Below are 16,161 nucleotides of genomic sequence, written 5' to 3' on the forward strand. Positions count from 1 at the left end.
ATAGGCGACACTTGGGGAGGACAAGCAGCAAAGGTTTCTTATAATCTTTATTTAGTGATGTATTTATATTTGTAATTATATACAGTATATATGTGGGAATATGTGCGTGTCTGGCATTGTATTCTATCCTTTGTTCTTTTTGTCTGCCTTGTAAAGCACTGATTGCTCGTTCTGATAAGTGTTATATGTGTATAAATAACCTTTATTATTATTATTATTATTATTGTTATTATCAACCACACAAAATATGTTTGTTAACAGATTAAACCTTCATTGCACAACATGAGATTCATATAATCTAGCATTAAATATAACAATTACACAGAAAATTAGGATTTTCGACAAAACGTAGTGTTTGTAGTCCTAACTAAGAGCCAATCAGCTCTTTGATCAGGCGACAGCCAGGCGTTTCCCATCATGCCCTGCGGTCTTGCAGTCGGTGGAGAGCAACTGCGGCACCTGGCTCTAAAAACTGCGGCCGCCTTGATCTCGTGAGGTTATCGTTGCCGGCGCGTGCATGACGTCAGAGTAAGTCGGGATCAAGTCGGACACAAATCTAACCGGCATGCATTGTGCGGTGGTCGCCGGTGATCGATTCTGCGCAGGCCTGGCTCATCTCGAACGAGCCTATTGTTTTTGTGTAAATCAAACAAACAATAGGGTAATTTGTTGATGGTCCCTAAGTCAGCCTCCAGTGCAGCGCGAGGTTCTGGGAGGCGAGCTAACCGTCCTCCTGCTGCCAACACTGGGTCAAACTGAGTAAGAGACGCCGTTGGGTGTCTCCGGGGTTAATGTCTGTCGAATATCCAACCTTAAACTAACTTCAAGCCTAAAACTAACTTCACTAATTCCCAACATTATTTTTCAAAAAAAAATTCAACACCATCCATGCACAACCATGTATGAAACTCTTGTAGAAAAATAATACATTTCCTTTATTTATTTGGTTTAAAAGTTGTCGAAATTAAACTTTATTGAGTCTAAAAGATCCCGGAATCAGTCAATAATTGATTCATCAAGTGTACATTTTTAATTACAGACTGTAACCTTGCCTAATGTTGCCAGAACCTCCAAATTCCTAGAAAAAAAAGAGCACATGACCTCAATATCCTCAATGGCAGTGGTGGATAGAGTACTGAAAATCTATTCTCAAGTTTAAATTAAATTATTCAAGAAAAATTAAAATTACCATTTAAGTAATCCACTCAAAGTAAATAAAGTACCGGTGGTAGCTACTATGGCACGGTTCAGGATCAGATTTAATGCAAACATCCATAAGACCATGAAGACAAACTACCCTACACTTCGAAAAAAGGGAGACCGAATACTTAATGTTATAATTTAATTTAATGTTGAATGAAGTACAGAAAATATAGAGTACAATCAAATGAAACGAGCTGTACTGAAAAAGACACAAAAACATGATTCCCGTCAACTAAATTATGTTATTAGTAGCTCTCCCATATGAACATAACCTTACAAGTAAACTAATAAAATATTAAACTAATAGCTATGGAATCATCCTTCTGAGAGTAACAAAATAAAGATTTGGTCATTTGGAGTGCAGTGCCCCAGAAAATGACAAGAGGCTCTGCTTAGCTGTGTTTGCACATCAAACAGAGAAAACTATACCCATACACAAAGTCTCACTCACTCACTCACTCACTCACACACTCACACACTCACTCACTCACACACTCACACACTCACACACTCACACACACACACAGCTTAAGACCCCCCAAAAACCTTTGGATTGGTCTCAGCTAGACATGTAAATCATTATTTAAACTCAGTTTATGAAAGAAAAATCCTCCAATTTAATTAATCCATGTAGTTATTTTCTAGTACACAATTTATGGCCTACAGATATGCAACCCTTGCACCAAGAGACCCCCAAATGAGCTGCATGGTGAAAATGTTTGCTGGCAGAAAATACTTTGCAATTAAAGGTACATTGTTGGGTTGTCCCAAAAATTCAGCGTTAAACATTGAAGATATTTAGAGGAATGTGATGTTCAGTCTTGTGGATCGCAACAATTGTTTACCTTCTTTTCTCACAGCCAGTTGGAAAATACTCTTTATAAAGACAGTATTATGTACCTTTCACCCATAAACAGTGTTTTTACGCAGAAGCAGAATAGATCTACGTGGGTCAGAAATAAAGAGAAAATATCACTATATAATGCTCTGAATGAAATACTGACTGACCCTTTTATTTAGCATTAATCTGAAAGAATGTAAAAATGGAAAGTAAAGGACAAGTCGCATTTTAAACAGTAAAAAATTAATTGTGATATAAAGAGCCTAACAGTATTTTAGGTACATTTGTTCTGAGCAGTTCAAGGTTTCACTCAAGCTGTATTTTAAGGACAAGTTGTCCTACTGCACATTGAGTTCATGTGAACTGCTACAAGCCTGATAAAAAGAGAAGAAGAAGGGTGTAATATGCAGTTCTACACTCTAATATGGCTCAAGGATAAGTATGACCATACAGTGTTATCTCAACAGATACACCCATCCTGCCCTCTGCTGGAGGACTAGAGTATGGACTCCGGATACTCCAGATATTGTAACTGTTACACTATTTGCACAAGGAGCTAGGGAAGAAATAGAGATACCCCATGGCAATAATGTGACGGCTTAAATTTTGTGGTTGAATTTGGTTGAAATTTTATAAAACATGTTTCAGGCTACAATGCAGAATTAAGGCAGCAATGCCACTTTCATTTGAGTCACAGAGAAAAATGTTTTGCAGTTTCCTTTGTAATGATGGGGGTTATACTGTAGCTCACATGTGAAAACAGGGTAAGATGAGGATCCTTTCCCCACAGGAAAGTAATGACTAGAGGCTGTGGGTTGACGCCTTCCCTGCTCTTAGGGTGTCCTCTGTGTGACATCATTTCACACACCAAATTACCTCTAGGTGAGGGGCACCAGTGGGCGCTCTCCCCTGCCTCCAAGGTCAGGGTGAACGACCACTGATGCCCATTCGCCAAAGAGTGCAGAAGCAGAAAGAGAAACATGCAAGGTTGTCTTCAAGTACAGCAGTCCTTCAGTGATTCAAACTCTCATAATGTTAGACATGCATACTCACACTCTCATTTTCTGTCTCTCTCTCTCTCTCTCTCTCTCTCACACACACACACACACAAACACACACAGATATTTTCACATCTTCATTTCCCAAAACTGCCAAAATTAGCGAAGGCATCTTGTTTGGGTGGAACCATGGCTGGGCTGATGGAGTGTGTGAGGCCCATCCCTACTCCTGGCACTCCCATGCCAGCCATACCACCCATCATCACTGGAGTGGCCATGCCCATATTCATGCTCATGTTCATTCCCATCATGCCTTGATTTGCAGGAATTCCCCCCATCCCCATGGTACCCGTGGTCATTGAAGGGGGCATATTTGCTGCCAGGGAGGCTGGCATGCCAGTTGCCATCGATGCAGGCATGGCCATCGTCATGGCATTGCCTGCCATCATGGGATTGGCTGGTGGTCTTATGGGTGTCACGTGGGGCGGGGAGCTGAGGTTCAGTCCTCCAAAGTTCTGGGCCAGCAGATTGACGGGAGGCACTCCTGCACAGACACATGTGAGCAGAGACAGTTAATACACTTGGGTTATAAAGCTTTATAATATGTCACAGTTTGGTCATTTTTGTCAGATATTTTAATTACACTGACCAGACTAATTTAAGTAAGGTAGATTTCAAAATACTTTCTTGACAGTGACCTGTCTCACTAAAGAGCTGGAGTTGTAAGGTTCATCAACTTACATTTAAGACTTATTTTTAATACCACATAGAATGCAATTTAAAACCTATTTCACAGTCAAACCAGCCCAAGTATGAAAAATGCCAATGAAAACTAGTAGGGATAATATGGCATAGAATTATTAGACTTTTAAATGAAATTAACGACTTTTGACCTTTTTAATACCATTGAAGGCCTTTTTTTGAGAAATGTAATCAGTGCTTTTTAGTTCTTTTCAAGGCCTGCAGATACCCTGCATATATAGACTCACTTTCAGTATTAAATGCACACAGAAAATTGACATGATACCTTGTTGCTGGATGATATTGTTGAGTGTGGGCGGTGTCTTCGTGGGGTTGAGGCCTGCTGACAGGAAGTCCAGGCTGATGTTGACAGAGGGGTCAGACCAGGTCGAACCTAATGACCCCTGACCTCCAACACCAACCTTCTGCTGTTGGCCTATGGCCTGCTGAGTTGGCATGCCTCCCAAGCTCTGAAATAGATTATAAATATTTTATACTTTGATAAATACACAAAGAGTAATTTCTGACATATAGACTATGGTACCATGGTATATTCAACAACAATTGACAGCCTTAAATTGGATTACAATGCTTAATATTATTATTTTATATATGATATAAAATTGGATCCATATTTACCACATTTTTGATTTATTTGGCAACACTGCTGAATGTTTGGGTCATAACTTTTAACATTTTCATTGCACTATTAATTTGGACTATTTAACAATGTTATACATATTCTTTCATGAAAAATGTGTTCTTTACAACAACTAGACCAGACGAACAAGGCTTTCCTTTGATGTGCACCATTCCTACCTGTTGAGAGCGAGAAAGAGGCATTGTGGGCATAGCAACAGATGCTCCTGGCGTCGCCCCTCCCAGAGAGAAAGTCAAGCTCTGAGAGGCACTCAGTGTTGTATGTGGATTGGTTAGTTGATGATTAACTCCTCCCATCAGGTCAAAGAGCTCGGCGGAAGGTGGGACAGGGGCGGGATTAGAGGCTGTGGGTGACTGCACGCTGCCAAACAGGTCGGTGACGGGCTGGGAGGGACCAGAGCTAGACGAAGTTGGTGGGTTCGCTGAGAAGGCATTCCAGTCTCCAAATTCTCCGTTTCCATTGGATGAAGGAGCAGCTGGACACAAGAGATCAGTAATTATGTTTGGTATTATTGTAACTTTAATCTTGACAGGAGCTACTTGACTACTTCACTGTGTACTAAAATTTAAATTCATTAATAATAAAAAATCCACGATAAAAAAAGACATCTAAAAACAGTGTGTACAACTTAGCTCTTTTCTCATGATCACCCTGGTCGGAAATTATTGACAGTATATTTCAGTAGGTTTCGCATATAACCTGTTCGGTCTTGGTTTTAAGGGTTTGCCCAGTCAGTACAGTCAATCGAACCCTGGTGCGAGCCAAACAACTGCACCAACAACATCGATCAATCCAGTCAGAAGCAGTTATTTCACAGTGATACCCCCCAGCATTTTGCTGTACAAAGACAGGTCTTTTTTGATCTATTACTATCTGTCTGTCATTATCTGGAACATATTGTCAATTTGTCCAATCAATGAGTTTCCCTTTCAGTCTGTATAACTTCATGTTCACTCCTCTGGGTTCATAAAAAGCTAGTGTGGACATGAGCCGGACCACAGCTAAAATACAGTAATGTATCTTCTTTTCTCTTGGCCAAATGAACTGAACTACAGGTGTGAAAACACTCTAAGGTGAGAAAAGCAATAACAAGTGTACCAGTGGAGGTTGGGAGGCTGGCAGAGGCCGCAGGCGAAGAGAAGTCGGCAAAGCCACCAATGAGGTCTGAACTTCCACCTGGATGGACGAACACACACAGACACATGTATTTACACAAAATCTAGAACAACCACCACGGCCTTCCTTTTTTTCCTTGTGTGTAAAGGTTTGAAGATACCTGCTGTAGTGCTCTGATTGGGTGAAGGATCAATCACTAACAGGTCAGCGAGGCCGCTACTGGAAGATTGCCTGACTGATGACTAAAGAGAGGAGCAGAGAGAGAGATCTTGATTTAATGCATACTGCTGAAAATGTATCTAACATCTGGAGAAGTGTGACTGTCTGTGTGAGTACCTTCTCCTCTGGGCTCTTGTCTCCAGTGTAGTGAGCTGCAGCACCCAGGTCCAGAGTCTTGCTGTTTGTTGCTCCACTGCGTTTCCGCGTGGTGGTGGTTGTGGTTTCTGTTGCTTGTGTGATCTGGATGCTCTTCGTGGTGACAGTTTCTTCCTCATCTTTGAACTCAAGGGTTTCCTGCCTACCGTTTCTTGATGCTCGGTCCTCCTCGTTGTCACTATGGCAACCAGAAGAAAGACATATGTAGAAAGCAGCACACAGGAGATTTTGCTATTAACTGTATTAACCTGCTTTAAAATTTTTGTCTGTGTGTCTTTGGTTACATAATGGATAATCCAAGACACAATGGTTCAAAGATTATTTAACACATGAAGTATCTGATGTGCAACACGTGGGTGACTCTTTGCATCATTTTATTTTTGTTTTATGATTCTAAGTAAAAAAAAAGGAAACCAGCTAGCTATTGCAATATCAGCCCCAATATGCGCAACCAAGGATGCATGTAGCAACTTTCTATTTTAAAACAAGCATTCACAAGCATGCGTATGTAGACAATGTTTACCTGATTCTGTCGGGTGAGTCGTCTCGTTCCTTTTTTCTGAACTTGTTGAGCGTGTCGTCGATAGTGCTGCCTATTTTGTCACTGATCTCTCCAAGCTTCTCACTAAAGGGGAAAGCTCCTCTGCTCTTATCCCAGTCCTCATCCCACTTACTCCGATCCAACTCGGTGGCTGGACAGAAAAGGACAAAGAGACATAAAGAGAGATTTATAATTGATAAAATACAATAAACATTACACTAAAAGAAAAAATAAGATTAGATCTGCTGCAAATTATTATGTCAATATTTGTTTGATTAATCTTTTGCTCTACAAAATTAAAAGTTAAAAGTCAAACATCAAAAGATACACAGTTTACAATTATATAATTGTTGAACTCTAATTTCAAAGAAAGTGGGATGAAGACCACCTGCAAAGCAGGACTGGATCAATAGGAACTTTACTTAATGTGATTTGTCTTTTTAGTTTTAATCATTTATAGAGCTAATCAATAAACCAATATTTTGAATTCCTTGTTCGAACAGGCAATTCAAGTTTGACTTTTAATACACATTCAAAAGAGCTCATGCTTGCTTTACACAATATTCTTTCTATAATACATTTCAAATCCTATGGGTGAAGTTATATCATCATTTTAATCCCCATCTGACTCGAGCTGTCGAAGGACATGAAGTGAATTACTTACAGTTCTTAATGCTCCCTCCTCCTCCTCCTCCTCCTCCCACTCCTCCTCCTCCCATACTGTCAGAGGAGACTCCAATGTATTTATCTTTGTTCTTCTTTGCCTTCTTCCTCTCCTCTCTCAGTCTGTCATCGTCCTGGACGAACTCCACCATCTCCTTCACCTTCTGACGCACATTGATGCCCTGATCCTTACCATTTTCATCTGGAAGGACACACACACACACACACACACAGAAAATTAAAACAGGAGGGCTACTGGCCAGACTTCTATGACATTTGCTGTTGATAGTAATTTTAGTGACAAGATGACTTTTAATCCAGTGCAACTGACCCGGGTCAAAAATCGGGTTTTCCATGAAATTTGCAGAGATATTCATGTTTTTTAGAGTATTAACAGGTATGTTGAAGTATGTTTTGGATATTTTCTCAAGAAATACAATCAGGCTAAAATTTCTACTTGTACACAATCATTCAAATTGACAAATAGTCATTAAATGTTACGAGCATACTGTATCAATGCTGCCTAGGGAATTATCCCATTTTCTATCTTGGTTAATCAGCAATATTTCTGATTGAGTTCAAGTTTAACCAATAAAAAAATGGCTAATTTTCATTAAGACACTCACCAATGAAGTGGTAGTTTTCTAGAGATCGCAGGTCGTAGATGTGTTCTCTGGCGCTGGTGACGACTCTTTCAGACCCATTCCTGATTAGATAGGCTAGCAGCAGTAAAGCCTGCAGAGGGAGAAAGAGAAAAAGAGAGATAGAAAGAGATGGAGTTAGAGACATGATTAACTCTAGGGAGATGTAGTCAGCATTGCTCAATGAGAAATAATCTATCCTAAAAAAAGTTAAAAGTCCGTTCTGTTTTACTGTACTTCAAGTGAAATTTGTTTTTGTTTTCCAACAGTTTCCCTGCCCTGAGTCACGTCTGCTCTCTTAAACTCAGCCTAATTCCTAAAATCCAAACTCAGTCTTAAGGAAAGATAAAGGAAGGAACCAAGAAATTGCCTCAATACAGCAGAGAATCAAACTGATTCACTTTTCCTTCTGAAATCAGTCCACCTCTCATGTTTAATCATACAGGCACAAAGAAGCACCAAGACTGAGAACAGAGCTGCACAGCACAGACACAACACCGGCACACCTGCTAACCCGAGTGTAACAATACCTTGTAGACTCGTCTCCAGTTCTTCTTGTTGTCTTTCAGCATCCTGGTCCACAGCATGTTCATCACCTCTGGGAACTGTTCATACATGAAGGTAGATCTAAACACACAAACACAATCACATAGTCACAAAGATTATAATGCTGGAAAAACCACACAGGTAAACCAAAGCATAATCAGGTCTAGTGTACAGAAATAGTCTTTCTTATTTGTCCTTGATAAAGCATCATGTATGGGTGTGTAATGACCCAATACAGTGTATCTGCTGCCTAAGTGATATGCATTTACTTGACATACAGTAACCATGTGTGTATGTGTTACACATACTTGGCTATTTCTCCCATCAGTTGTCCGGAGGGTCCCCAGGGGTCATCATTGGTGGCCTCCCTCACCTTGGACTCGATCTCTGAGTAGTTCATTACCACATTGGTGCTGTTGATAGAAACAAATATTTTCTACATAAATTACGTGCATTCAAATATTTGTTTGCCATCAATATTTCAAACACGTATGTGGCTTTTCCTCCTTATCTTTCTGCTTACTTACTGTAAACACAATGCTTATTAGGAGGTTATGTTTTCACCTGTGTCTGTCTGTCTGTTTCTTTCTTTGTTTGTTTGTCAGCAAGATTAGGATGGAGGATGGGCCTCGACCCAGAACACACCACATTAACTTTTGCTTCAGAAAAGGGACAGAACCAGTCACTTTCTTTAACATTGCAAGAGGGTATTTTTTCAACATTTTTGTTAATTTCCCAGGGAATAATGCATGGATCTTGATGTAAAAAAAATCTGGTGTATTTAGGTAGCTGATATCTAAGAGTCAGTACTATTTGGTCTATAGTATATAAAGGGGACTGTTGGTGGAGGCATGCGCTCTGAATGCCATTCTAGTTATTCCATTTTTGGTCAGTCGGTCTTGCTGCAAATGTTCAAATCAGCAAATAATTCTCTTCACACTCTACTCATCACATTTCCAAAGGTCACGCAGACCAAAACACGATTTGAAACCCACACATTCACATATTTACAGAGCTTAACACAAGGGCGACTACCAAATGACAATCTCTCTGGCTAGCAGAGCATCATCATCATCATCATATCTCACCTCTACACACACTCTCTGCACATTGTGTGTTTATGAGTGAGTTATTACAAACAGCACACACTCAAGCTCAGTATAACTGCGGAGAACAGGATTATCACAATAACTATATTCATGCATGTGTCATACACACAGCACACACTGAAATCGAGTAAGACAAGGAGAATCCCAGCTCACTGAATAATGAATGACAGCTTTCTAAAAGCCTCCGTTCTGACCAATGCGCTTCAGAGGACAGACATTCACGTGCACAAACAAGCATAGTTAGTTGAGCAGGGTGTGTATATCCATCTGTGTGCATGTGCGTGTGTACAACAGAGGTAAACACAGCCAAACCTCCCCATGAGCAATGTCTGCTTGCTTCCTGCCCTCTTTGTTTTTTGTGGGCTCACCTGCTGCTGTGTTTGTTTCCTGTGTGTGTTTGTTGTCTCTCTGAATGGGCATGGCTTGCTCTGCAGACCCCTGGCTAAAAAAACACAGCCAAAGCACTGCAGCTGAAGCACACCTCTTTCTCTCCGCCATGACTCTCTCTTACCTACTGCCTCTTTACCCTGTCATTCACCCCATTTTCCCAAATTCCTATCTCTTCCACTTCATTTTTTCTTCTGTTTTATCTCCTGCTCCTCACCAGTTTTCAATCCTGTCATCACTCTCTTCCTCAGCAGTTGCTCTCTTTCCCTTCCCTTCCTCTCTGTCTCATTCTCCTCTGAGCTCTGCCACCCTCGCAGCAAAAGGAGAGTAAGAGGCATCTGTACATTACAGGAGCTGCCTTTGACTGTGTTATTGTCAGCAGATAAGACAGACACAGACAGGGAGAGTTCCATAATAGCGTGACTCTTAATCTGCAGGAAAAGCGAGGCCGCCGCTGCCAGCTCTGTTGAGGTAGATCAATAATAGAGTGTATTCATCATGCCCAGTCAGGCACAACCAACAGCTGACGGGAGCTGGTGTCTATTACTCCATCTAAAGCTCTGCTGAGCTCTCCGTCTGTGCTACTTAGATATATTCTCTCTTCTTATCTTCTTTCTTTGGTCTCTTCACTCATCTCTCCTTCATACACTTTATTCCATCTACTTCCTCTTTCTTCCTTATCGCATTTGTCATATAATTGGTCCTATAAAAGGCAGAGCCAACTGGAGAAAGCAGTGTCTCAAACTGTGAGCAGACAGTCAAAGTAAAATATGACTTTTTCATCTTAGTATCCTTACTTTGAATGTGTTTTCACCATGCATTTGAAAATGTAAATGTGGAAAATAGAGATGTGATGTGCAAAATACAAAAACCAAACACCTCCTCTTCTATACCATCACTTTTATCTATGTTTAAAGAGGCATAGAGAGAAAAATATATGCAAGATGCCATCAATCTTCCTAAAAATAAAGATGCATTTCGTATGGCACAAGCATACCAAACTGTACCCTCCTTGTCACTGTAGTGTTTTTCTTTAGCATTTTTCCAAGGTTTTAGTGTTGTGTGGATACAGTAAGTACAGTACACTTTGAGTTAATACAGCTCCCACACAGTATGTATGTACTGTAAGCCTGCATTTAACCTTAGAAATGCACGTGCACATTGACAACCCACAGGGAGCTGAAATCTCCAACATTTAATTAACCAAAAACACAGAAAAAAAACTGGATAGTTGAAAGGAATGAATACATATTAACAAAAGATCACAAAACTGTAACAAAATGAGTTGTAAAACCTTATAATGTTAATGCGGTGACAGTGAACTTTAAATTATTTGCAACTAAACTATAAAAGAGAATCAACCACAACCAAAAACAGCTTCTTCTACATTCGATTGAGGCTTTTTTATTGAGTGCAACTTGTGTGCTTTTAAATTAAACACGTTTTTTTTCTGTTGTGAGGATGATTGCATGAAACAGGGTATGCACTGATCTGTAGCTCTATAATCTATATAAAGCACTTGATACAAAAAATAAATAATACAACTACACAAACAACTTTTTAACAGCCAAGGTGTTGCCTGACACAGAAATGCGATTATGATATATAATCAGCAGGTTTACTTAAGTTATCTCAATTAAATCTGCTTGATAAAGCCAGGATTTTTTGCAACAGTGCAGATTGTTGTGTGTTCGGCTTTTACTCAGCAAAGTTATTCATGTAATTTCGTCTGCCTCCTGGAGCAGACAGGACAGGAAGCTGTTGTTCTCCCTCCTCCTGGGTTACAGTAAAATACCCATTGCACATTACACTTGTAACAATAGATACCACAAAGACACACATCACAAACAAGCATGCGTTGTCTAGTGTTCAGACAGACAAAACAATGTGGGAGGCTGCAACACCAGCATTAGCTACTACAGTACGGTCTGTTTGGCTAACAAGCTTTGTTGTCTTGCTGCCCGGGACCATGGGGGCTTGGGCCTCGTTGGACCGGTGTAGCAATGTGCAACACTGTGAGACATGGTCGGATGCTAATTTGCATGCATCTTTACCATCCACATACAATTATCGAGCGGCTTGGCTTGCCATCGTTAGTGCCCCGCTTTCTAGTGGGGATATAGTGTTAAGTGAATGCATAGTGGAGGTAGCGGGCATCACCAGGGTGGGACAGGGCGTGATTCTGCAGCGGCATTCACAGAAACAGCACCCTGAGTCGACCTGGGTTAGCAGTGCTAGCGGAATTAGCTAACTGGATAGCATTCGTTCTGGATCGGAAACAAATGAATTTCCAGTGTGTATATCGTATTTGTTCTCGCTTCTGCGGTACAGTGTGGAAAACATTCAATGGCAGATGGCATTGCAAAATAACACATTTCTGTTTATGCCACAAGGTTGAAGCTTGGCAGCTAGCCAGAGCTAGTCGGAGCTACCAGCTGAGGGGCTATCGCCGTGACGTCACGGCCCGTATCCTCTCCTCTGTCAGCGATAAAAGCTGCTGATGCTGCCCGGCTAAAGCCGCCTAGCTAGCCGGCTAGCTTGGAAGCCACTTAGCGGTTAAGCTAGTACACACAGCTCCACCTGCGCCCTGGTACTCACGCTTTGTCCACCAGCTCTCTGACTTTCCACATATTCAGCATCTCCGCACGCGGGCTCGCCGCCTCGATACTGCGTCGCCCCCGCGTCTCTACGCCCGACAAGACAGGTGGTATCCGGTTACCGACGGCAGTCCCCCCTGCTCCTCGATGAGCTCCGTTAGTACAGCGGCCGCTGCGGTTAACGGACCGGCCCCAGTTGCTACGGAAACGTCGTCGTCTGCCTACGTCACCGAAACGTCGAGATGTGCCCTCGCTCGCGGACTGATATTCGTGTTTTGTAAAGAAATCGCTCACTTGTTTGTCTGTTTTTTGTGTACAAGAACATATTTTGCAATAATGTGCACAATTGTCTGTGTAGAAAAAATGGTCAGACGCGTATTGAATGGAGATTATATGTTTACAACACGCTGGAAAACAATGCCTGTTTTTTAAATTACATTTTTGGTAAATTCCATATTCTTAAAATGAAATGGTCTGATTAAAAAGCCCAACTTTAATATTTTGCTCAATGATATTTACATATAGGCCATTCCAACTCCCAACCAAACCTTCAAAACAAAACTCAGACTTTATACCAGACATATTTTTAAATGTATTAATCTCTTCCTCTTTTTGTTTTTTACTCAACGTCTAATTATTGCGGCACATCTTTTATTTTATTTTTATTTTATTTGTTGTTGTCTGTCTTGTTTTCTGACTGTAGAATAAAGTTGCTGGTTCTAACAAGGTGTTGTAAACTTGTTATATATTTGCTTTAATAAAGTTGATCAAATAAATCCTATGCATATTTATGAGCGTGAGGATGTTATTCGTTAAAGGTGCACTGTAGTTTTAGGGAAGACATTTTAATCAGGAGAGAAAGATCTTCATCGGCTGATTTTATTTAATGCCTGAACAAACTAAAAAAAACCAAACTTTTCTCTATTTCATTGCTGAATAAACAAACTGACCTTAAAGGAATAGTTCACTCTACAACGAAATTCAGTCATTATCGACTCACCCTCATGCTGATGAGAAGTCCGGTGTAGTTTCTTATTCCTCAAAGTGCAGCTGGAGACCCGCGGGGGTACCCTCCTGCAGCAAAAATCCATATAACGAGTGTCAATTGTGCCCGAGAGGAAAAGGTCCATAAAACTACACAAAAACTTTGTAATATTCCTCCATACTGCTCGTCCGCTGCAATCCAAGTGTCCTGAAGTGGCGACATCCAGAGTTTACTCGAAACGACGTCATTTAGTACATTTTTACAGCCTAAACAGTCACTATGCTATATCTGCCTGGAGGCACGCTCCGCGTTCACCTGAGTCTCCCTCACAGCGTTTGCACTACGGAAGCTGCGCCGGACAAGATCAACGAGACTCGCGATAGATACACACCGGTATTTACATCCAGCTATGAGTGTCAAAGTTTCAAATTACTAGTGCAGGCAGATCCCTCTTGTGTTTGTGTGTCGCTCGGTCGCTCACAGCAGAAAAAAGAAAAAGAATTTCCCCTTGTGGGATTAAAATAGTATAATAAATTAAAAATTAAAAAAAATCGCGAGTCTCGTTGATCTTGTCCGGCGCGGCTTCCGTAGTGGCTTCCGTTATCGGCTGTGAGGGAGACTCAGGTGAACGCGGAGCGTGCCTCCAGGCAGATATAGCATAGTGACTTTTTAGGCTAGAAAAATGTACTAAATGACTTCGTTTCGAGTAAACGCTGGATGTCGCCACTTCAGGACACTTGGATTGCAGCGGACGAGCAGTATGGAGGAATATTACAAAGTTTTTGTGTAGTTTTATGGACCTTTTCCTCTCGGGCACAATTGACGCTTGTTATATGGATTATTGCTACTGCCGGAGGGTACCCCCGCGGGTCTCCAGCTGCACTTTGAGGAATAAGAAACTACACCTGACTTCTCATCAGCATGAGGGTGAGTCAATAATGACTGAATTTTGTTTTAGAGTGAACTGTTCCTTTAAAGACAACACAATTTCATACTGTTTTACTGTGTTTATATGTGGCGGACCCTGCCACCTTTCTGTCTTCAAACAGTGTTCTGGGGACCTTATTTTCCTCTGAGAACAGCTTGTTTATTCAGTTATGGAAAAACATAACATAGTGCCCCTTTAAAGGATAAATATTGAATTTTATTCGTTTTAGTATTTTAAGAATAAAAAAAGGATCGTGGACAGAAAATGGTCCACAGGCAGACAGGTGTAGGTGAAACAGATTGGGTGTCTTGTTTCATCTGTGTGTTTGGTATAATAGTATACAAACTATATTTCGCTTCAGCTGATGTGTCTTTTCCTAGTTTCATACACTGTGCTCTGTTTTTTAAAAGGTTGCTTTTGCTTCATTTATCAGCTTTACAAAGTGTGGTGTGATCCTTTGGAATGATCATGTGCTTTCTCTCATAGTATATTTTATTATCATTTCATAGTGCACCAACTAATATCATACATACAAGACAAAACAGAAATATAGGCTATTAACAATAACACCTCTCCTCCATCCCAGTTTTTAGGGGTTCTGTGTAACTTCTGTGTTGTGTTGGAAGCCAGTTGTTAGTTTATGCTAGTGGAGTCCATTTCTAAACTAAAGTTAGCTACTGTTTGCGGAGCGGTGAGAGGAACTGAGAGGATAAAGTCACAACCTTTGGACTGTCGCTGAAATATCCAAAAAAAAAAAAAGAAAGAAATCCACAGTAAAGCAGCATTAAATAACTTTAAGGCAACTTGTAGGCAACCGAGAGAGATGGAGAATGTCTCATTTTCCACGTCACGTTACAATCTGCCCCTTTAAATTTGACAGAAAAATGTAGCCTGCTGTTGTTTTGTCTGCTGCCCTCATGATGTCAAACCTGGCCAACTAATTTAATTGCATTTTGGCAGCCTTTATGGCACTGTAGAGTGTTTTCTCTACTGGAAGGGCATCATAGCCAATGATCACAAGGGTGAAAAGGATGAAGATGTAAAAAAAGGGAAATAAGGCAAAGAAGGAGACAGAAAAGAGACTAAAGAGGAGGAGAAAAATGGGAGGATAAAGATAAAAAACAAGAAAAACAAGAAGAAGAGAGGAAGAGGAAAGGAAGGAGATGGGACATGGAGATGGAAAAGAGAGAAGAGCAACACCCTCTTATCCATTCCCAACCCATCCATCCATCCATCCATCCATCCATCCAAAATATGGTCTTAATATGAATACCCTTGTTACCATGAAAGCTGACAGCAAAGGTTTCAGCCATTTACCTTATTTGACTTTCTCATCTTTGATTTCAACCTTCACATAATTATGAATTAGTTTAGATTTTTCTCTACACCTGATATTTTCATACAGATGGAAATACTGCCCTCCAGTGATTAAAGTTTAATACTGCATCAAAGTGTCTGTACGGAGGAGTTTTTCAATGAAAGGCGGTGGTGAAAAGTAACTACTAAGATATGGTCAAGTACTGTATTTAAGTACAATTTTGCAGTACTTATTTAACTTTCACTCCACTACAGTTCATGGAGGTCTATTGTACTTTTGACTCCATTGTGTAATCTTCAGTCAGGGGATTGGCTTCAAGAAATATAATGAAATCAATGAAGACTCGTGATTCCGTTCAAGTTTCAGCTCTCAGAACACCATTTTATTGAACAAAACACCAACACAACACAAAACGAAGCACATTCATCCACCAAAGATGCACAGTCCTCTGATTTTGTTATTTTTCACTGCATTTGGAGATCAACAGACTCAAATCTGTATTCCCTTTTCA

At 40.6% G+C, this 16,161-nt stretch overlaps 1 protein-coding gene across 1 annotated transcript; it reads right to left on the bottom strand.

Moving 5' to 3' along the window:
- Window positions 1-1,383: 1,383 nt before the first annotated feature.
- On the bottom strand, window positions 1,384-12,580 carry LOC141007214 (clathrin interactor 1-like). Its single transcript, XM_073479562.1, has 12 exons — window positions 12,421-12,580; window positions 8,635-8,739; window positions 8,311-8,407; window positions 7,766-7,874; window positions 7,141-7,341; window positions 6,459-6,627; window positions 5,897-6,113; window positions 5,721-5,802; window positions 5,543-5,620; window positions 4,603-4,919; window positions 4,070-4,253; window positions 1,384-3,586 (listed from the first exon to the last, which is right to left on the bottom strand). The coding sequence occupies exons 1-12, from the start codon at window positions 12,459-12,461 to the stop codon at window positions 3,180-3,182; spliced, it is 2,007 nt and encodes a 668-aa protein (XP_073335663.1). The 5' UTR covers window positions 12,462-12,580; the 3' UTR covers window positions 1,384-3,179.
- Window positions 12,581-16,161: the final 3,581 nt, after the last annotated feature.

The sequence above is a fragment of the Pagrus major genome, chromosome 13 (assembly GCF_040436345.1).
Source record: "Pagrus major chromosome 13, Pma_NU_1.0".
Classification (NCBI taxonomy): domain Eukaryota; kingdom Metazoa; phylum Chordata; class Actinopteri; order Spariformes; family Sparidae; genus Pagrus; species Pagrus major.

What these genes read in the sequence shown, in the direction of transcription:
- LOC141007214 (XM_073479562.1), bottom strand. Translation starts at nt 12,461, where the DNA reads ATGCTGAATATGTGGAAAGTCAGAGAGCTGGTGGACAAAGC. An exon ending in ACTGGAGACGAGTCTACAAG is followed by an intron (nt 7,875 to 8,310) that starts GTATTGTTACAC and finishes CTCCCTCTGCAG; the next exon opens with GCTTTACTGCTGCTAGCCTA. An exon ending in AGAAAACTACCACTTCATTG is followed by an intron (nt 7,342 to 7,765) that starts GTGAGTGTCTTA and finishes GTGTCCTTCCAG; the next exon opens with ATGAAAATGGTAAGGATCAG.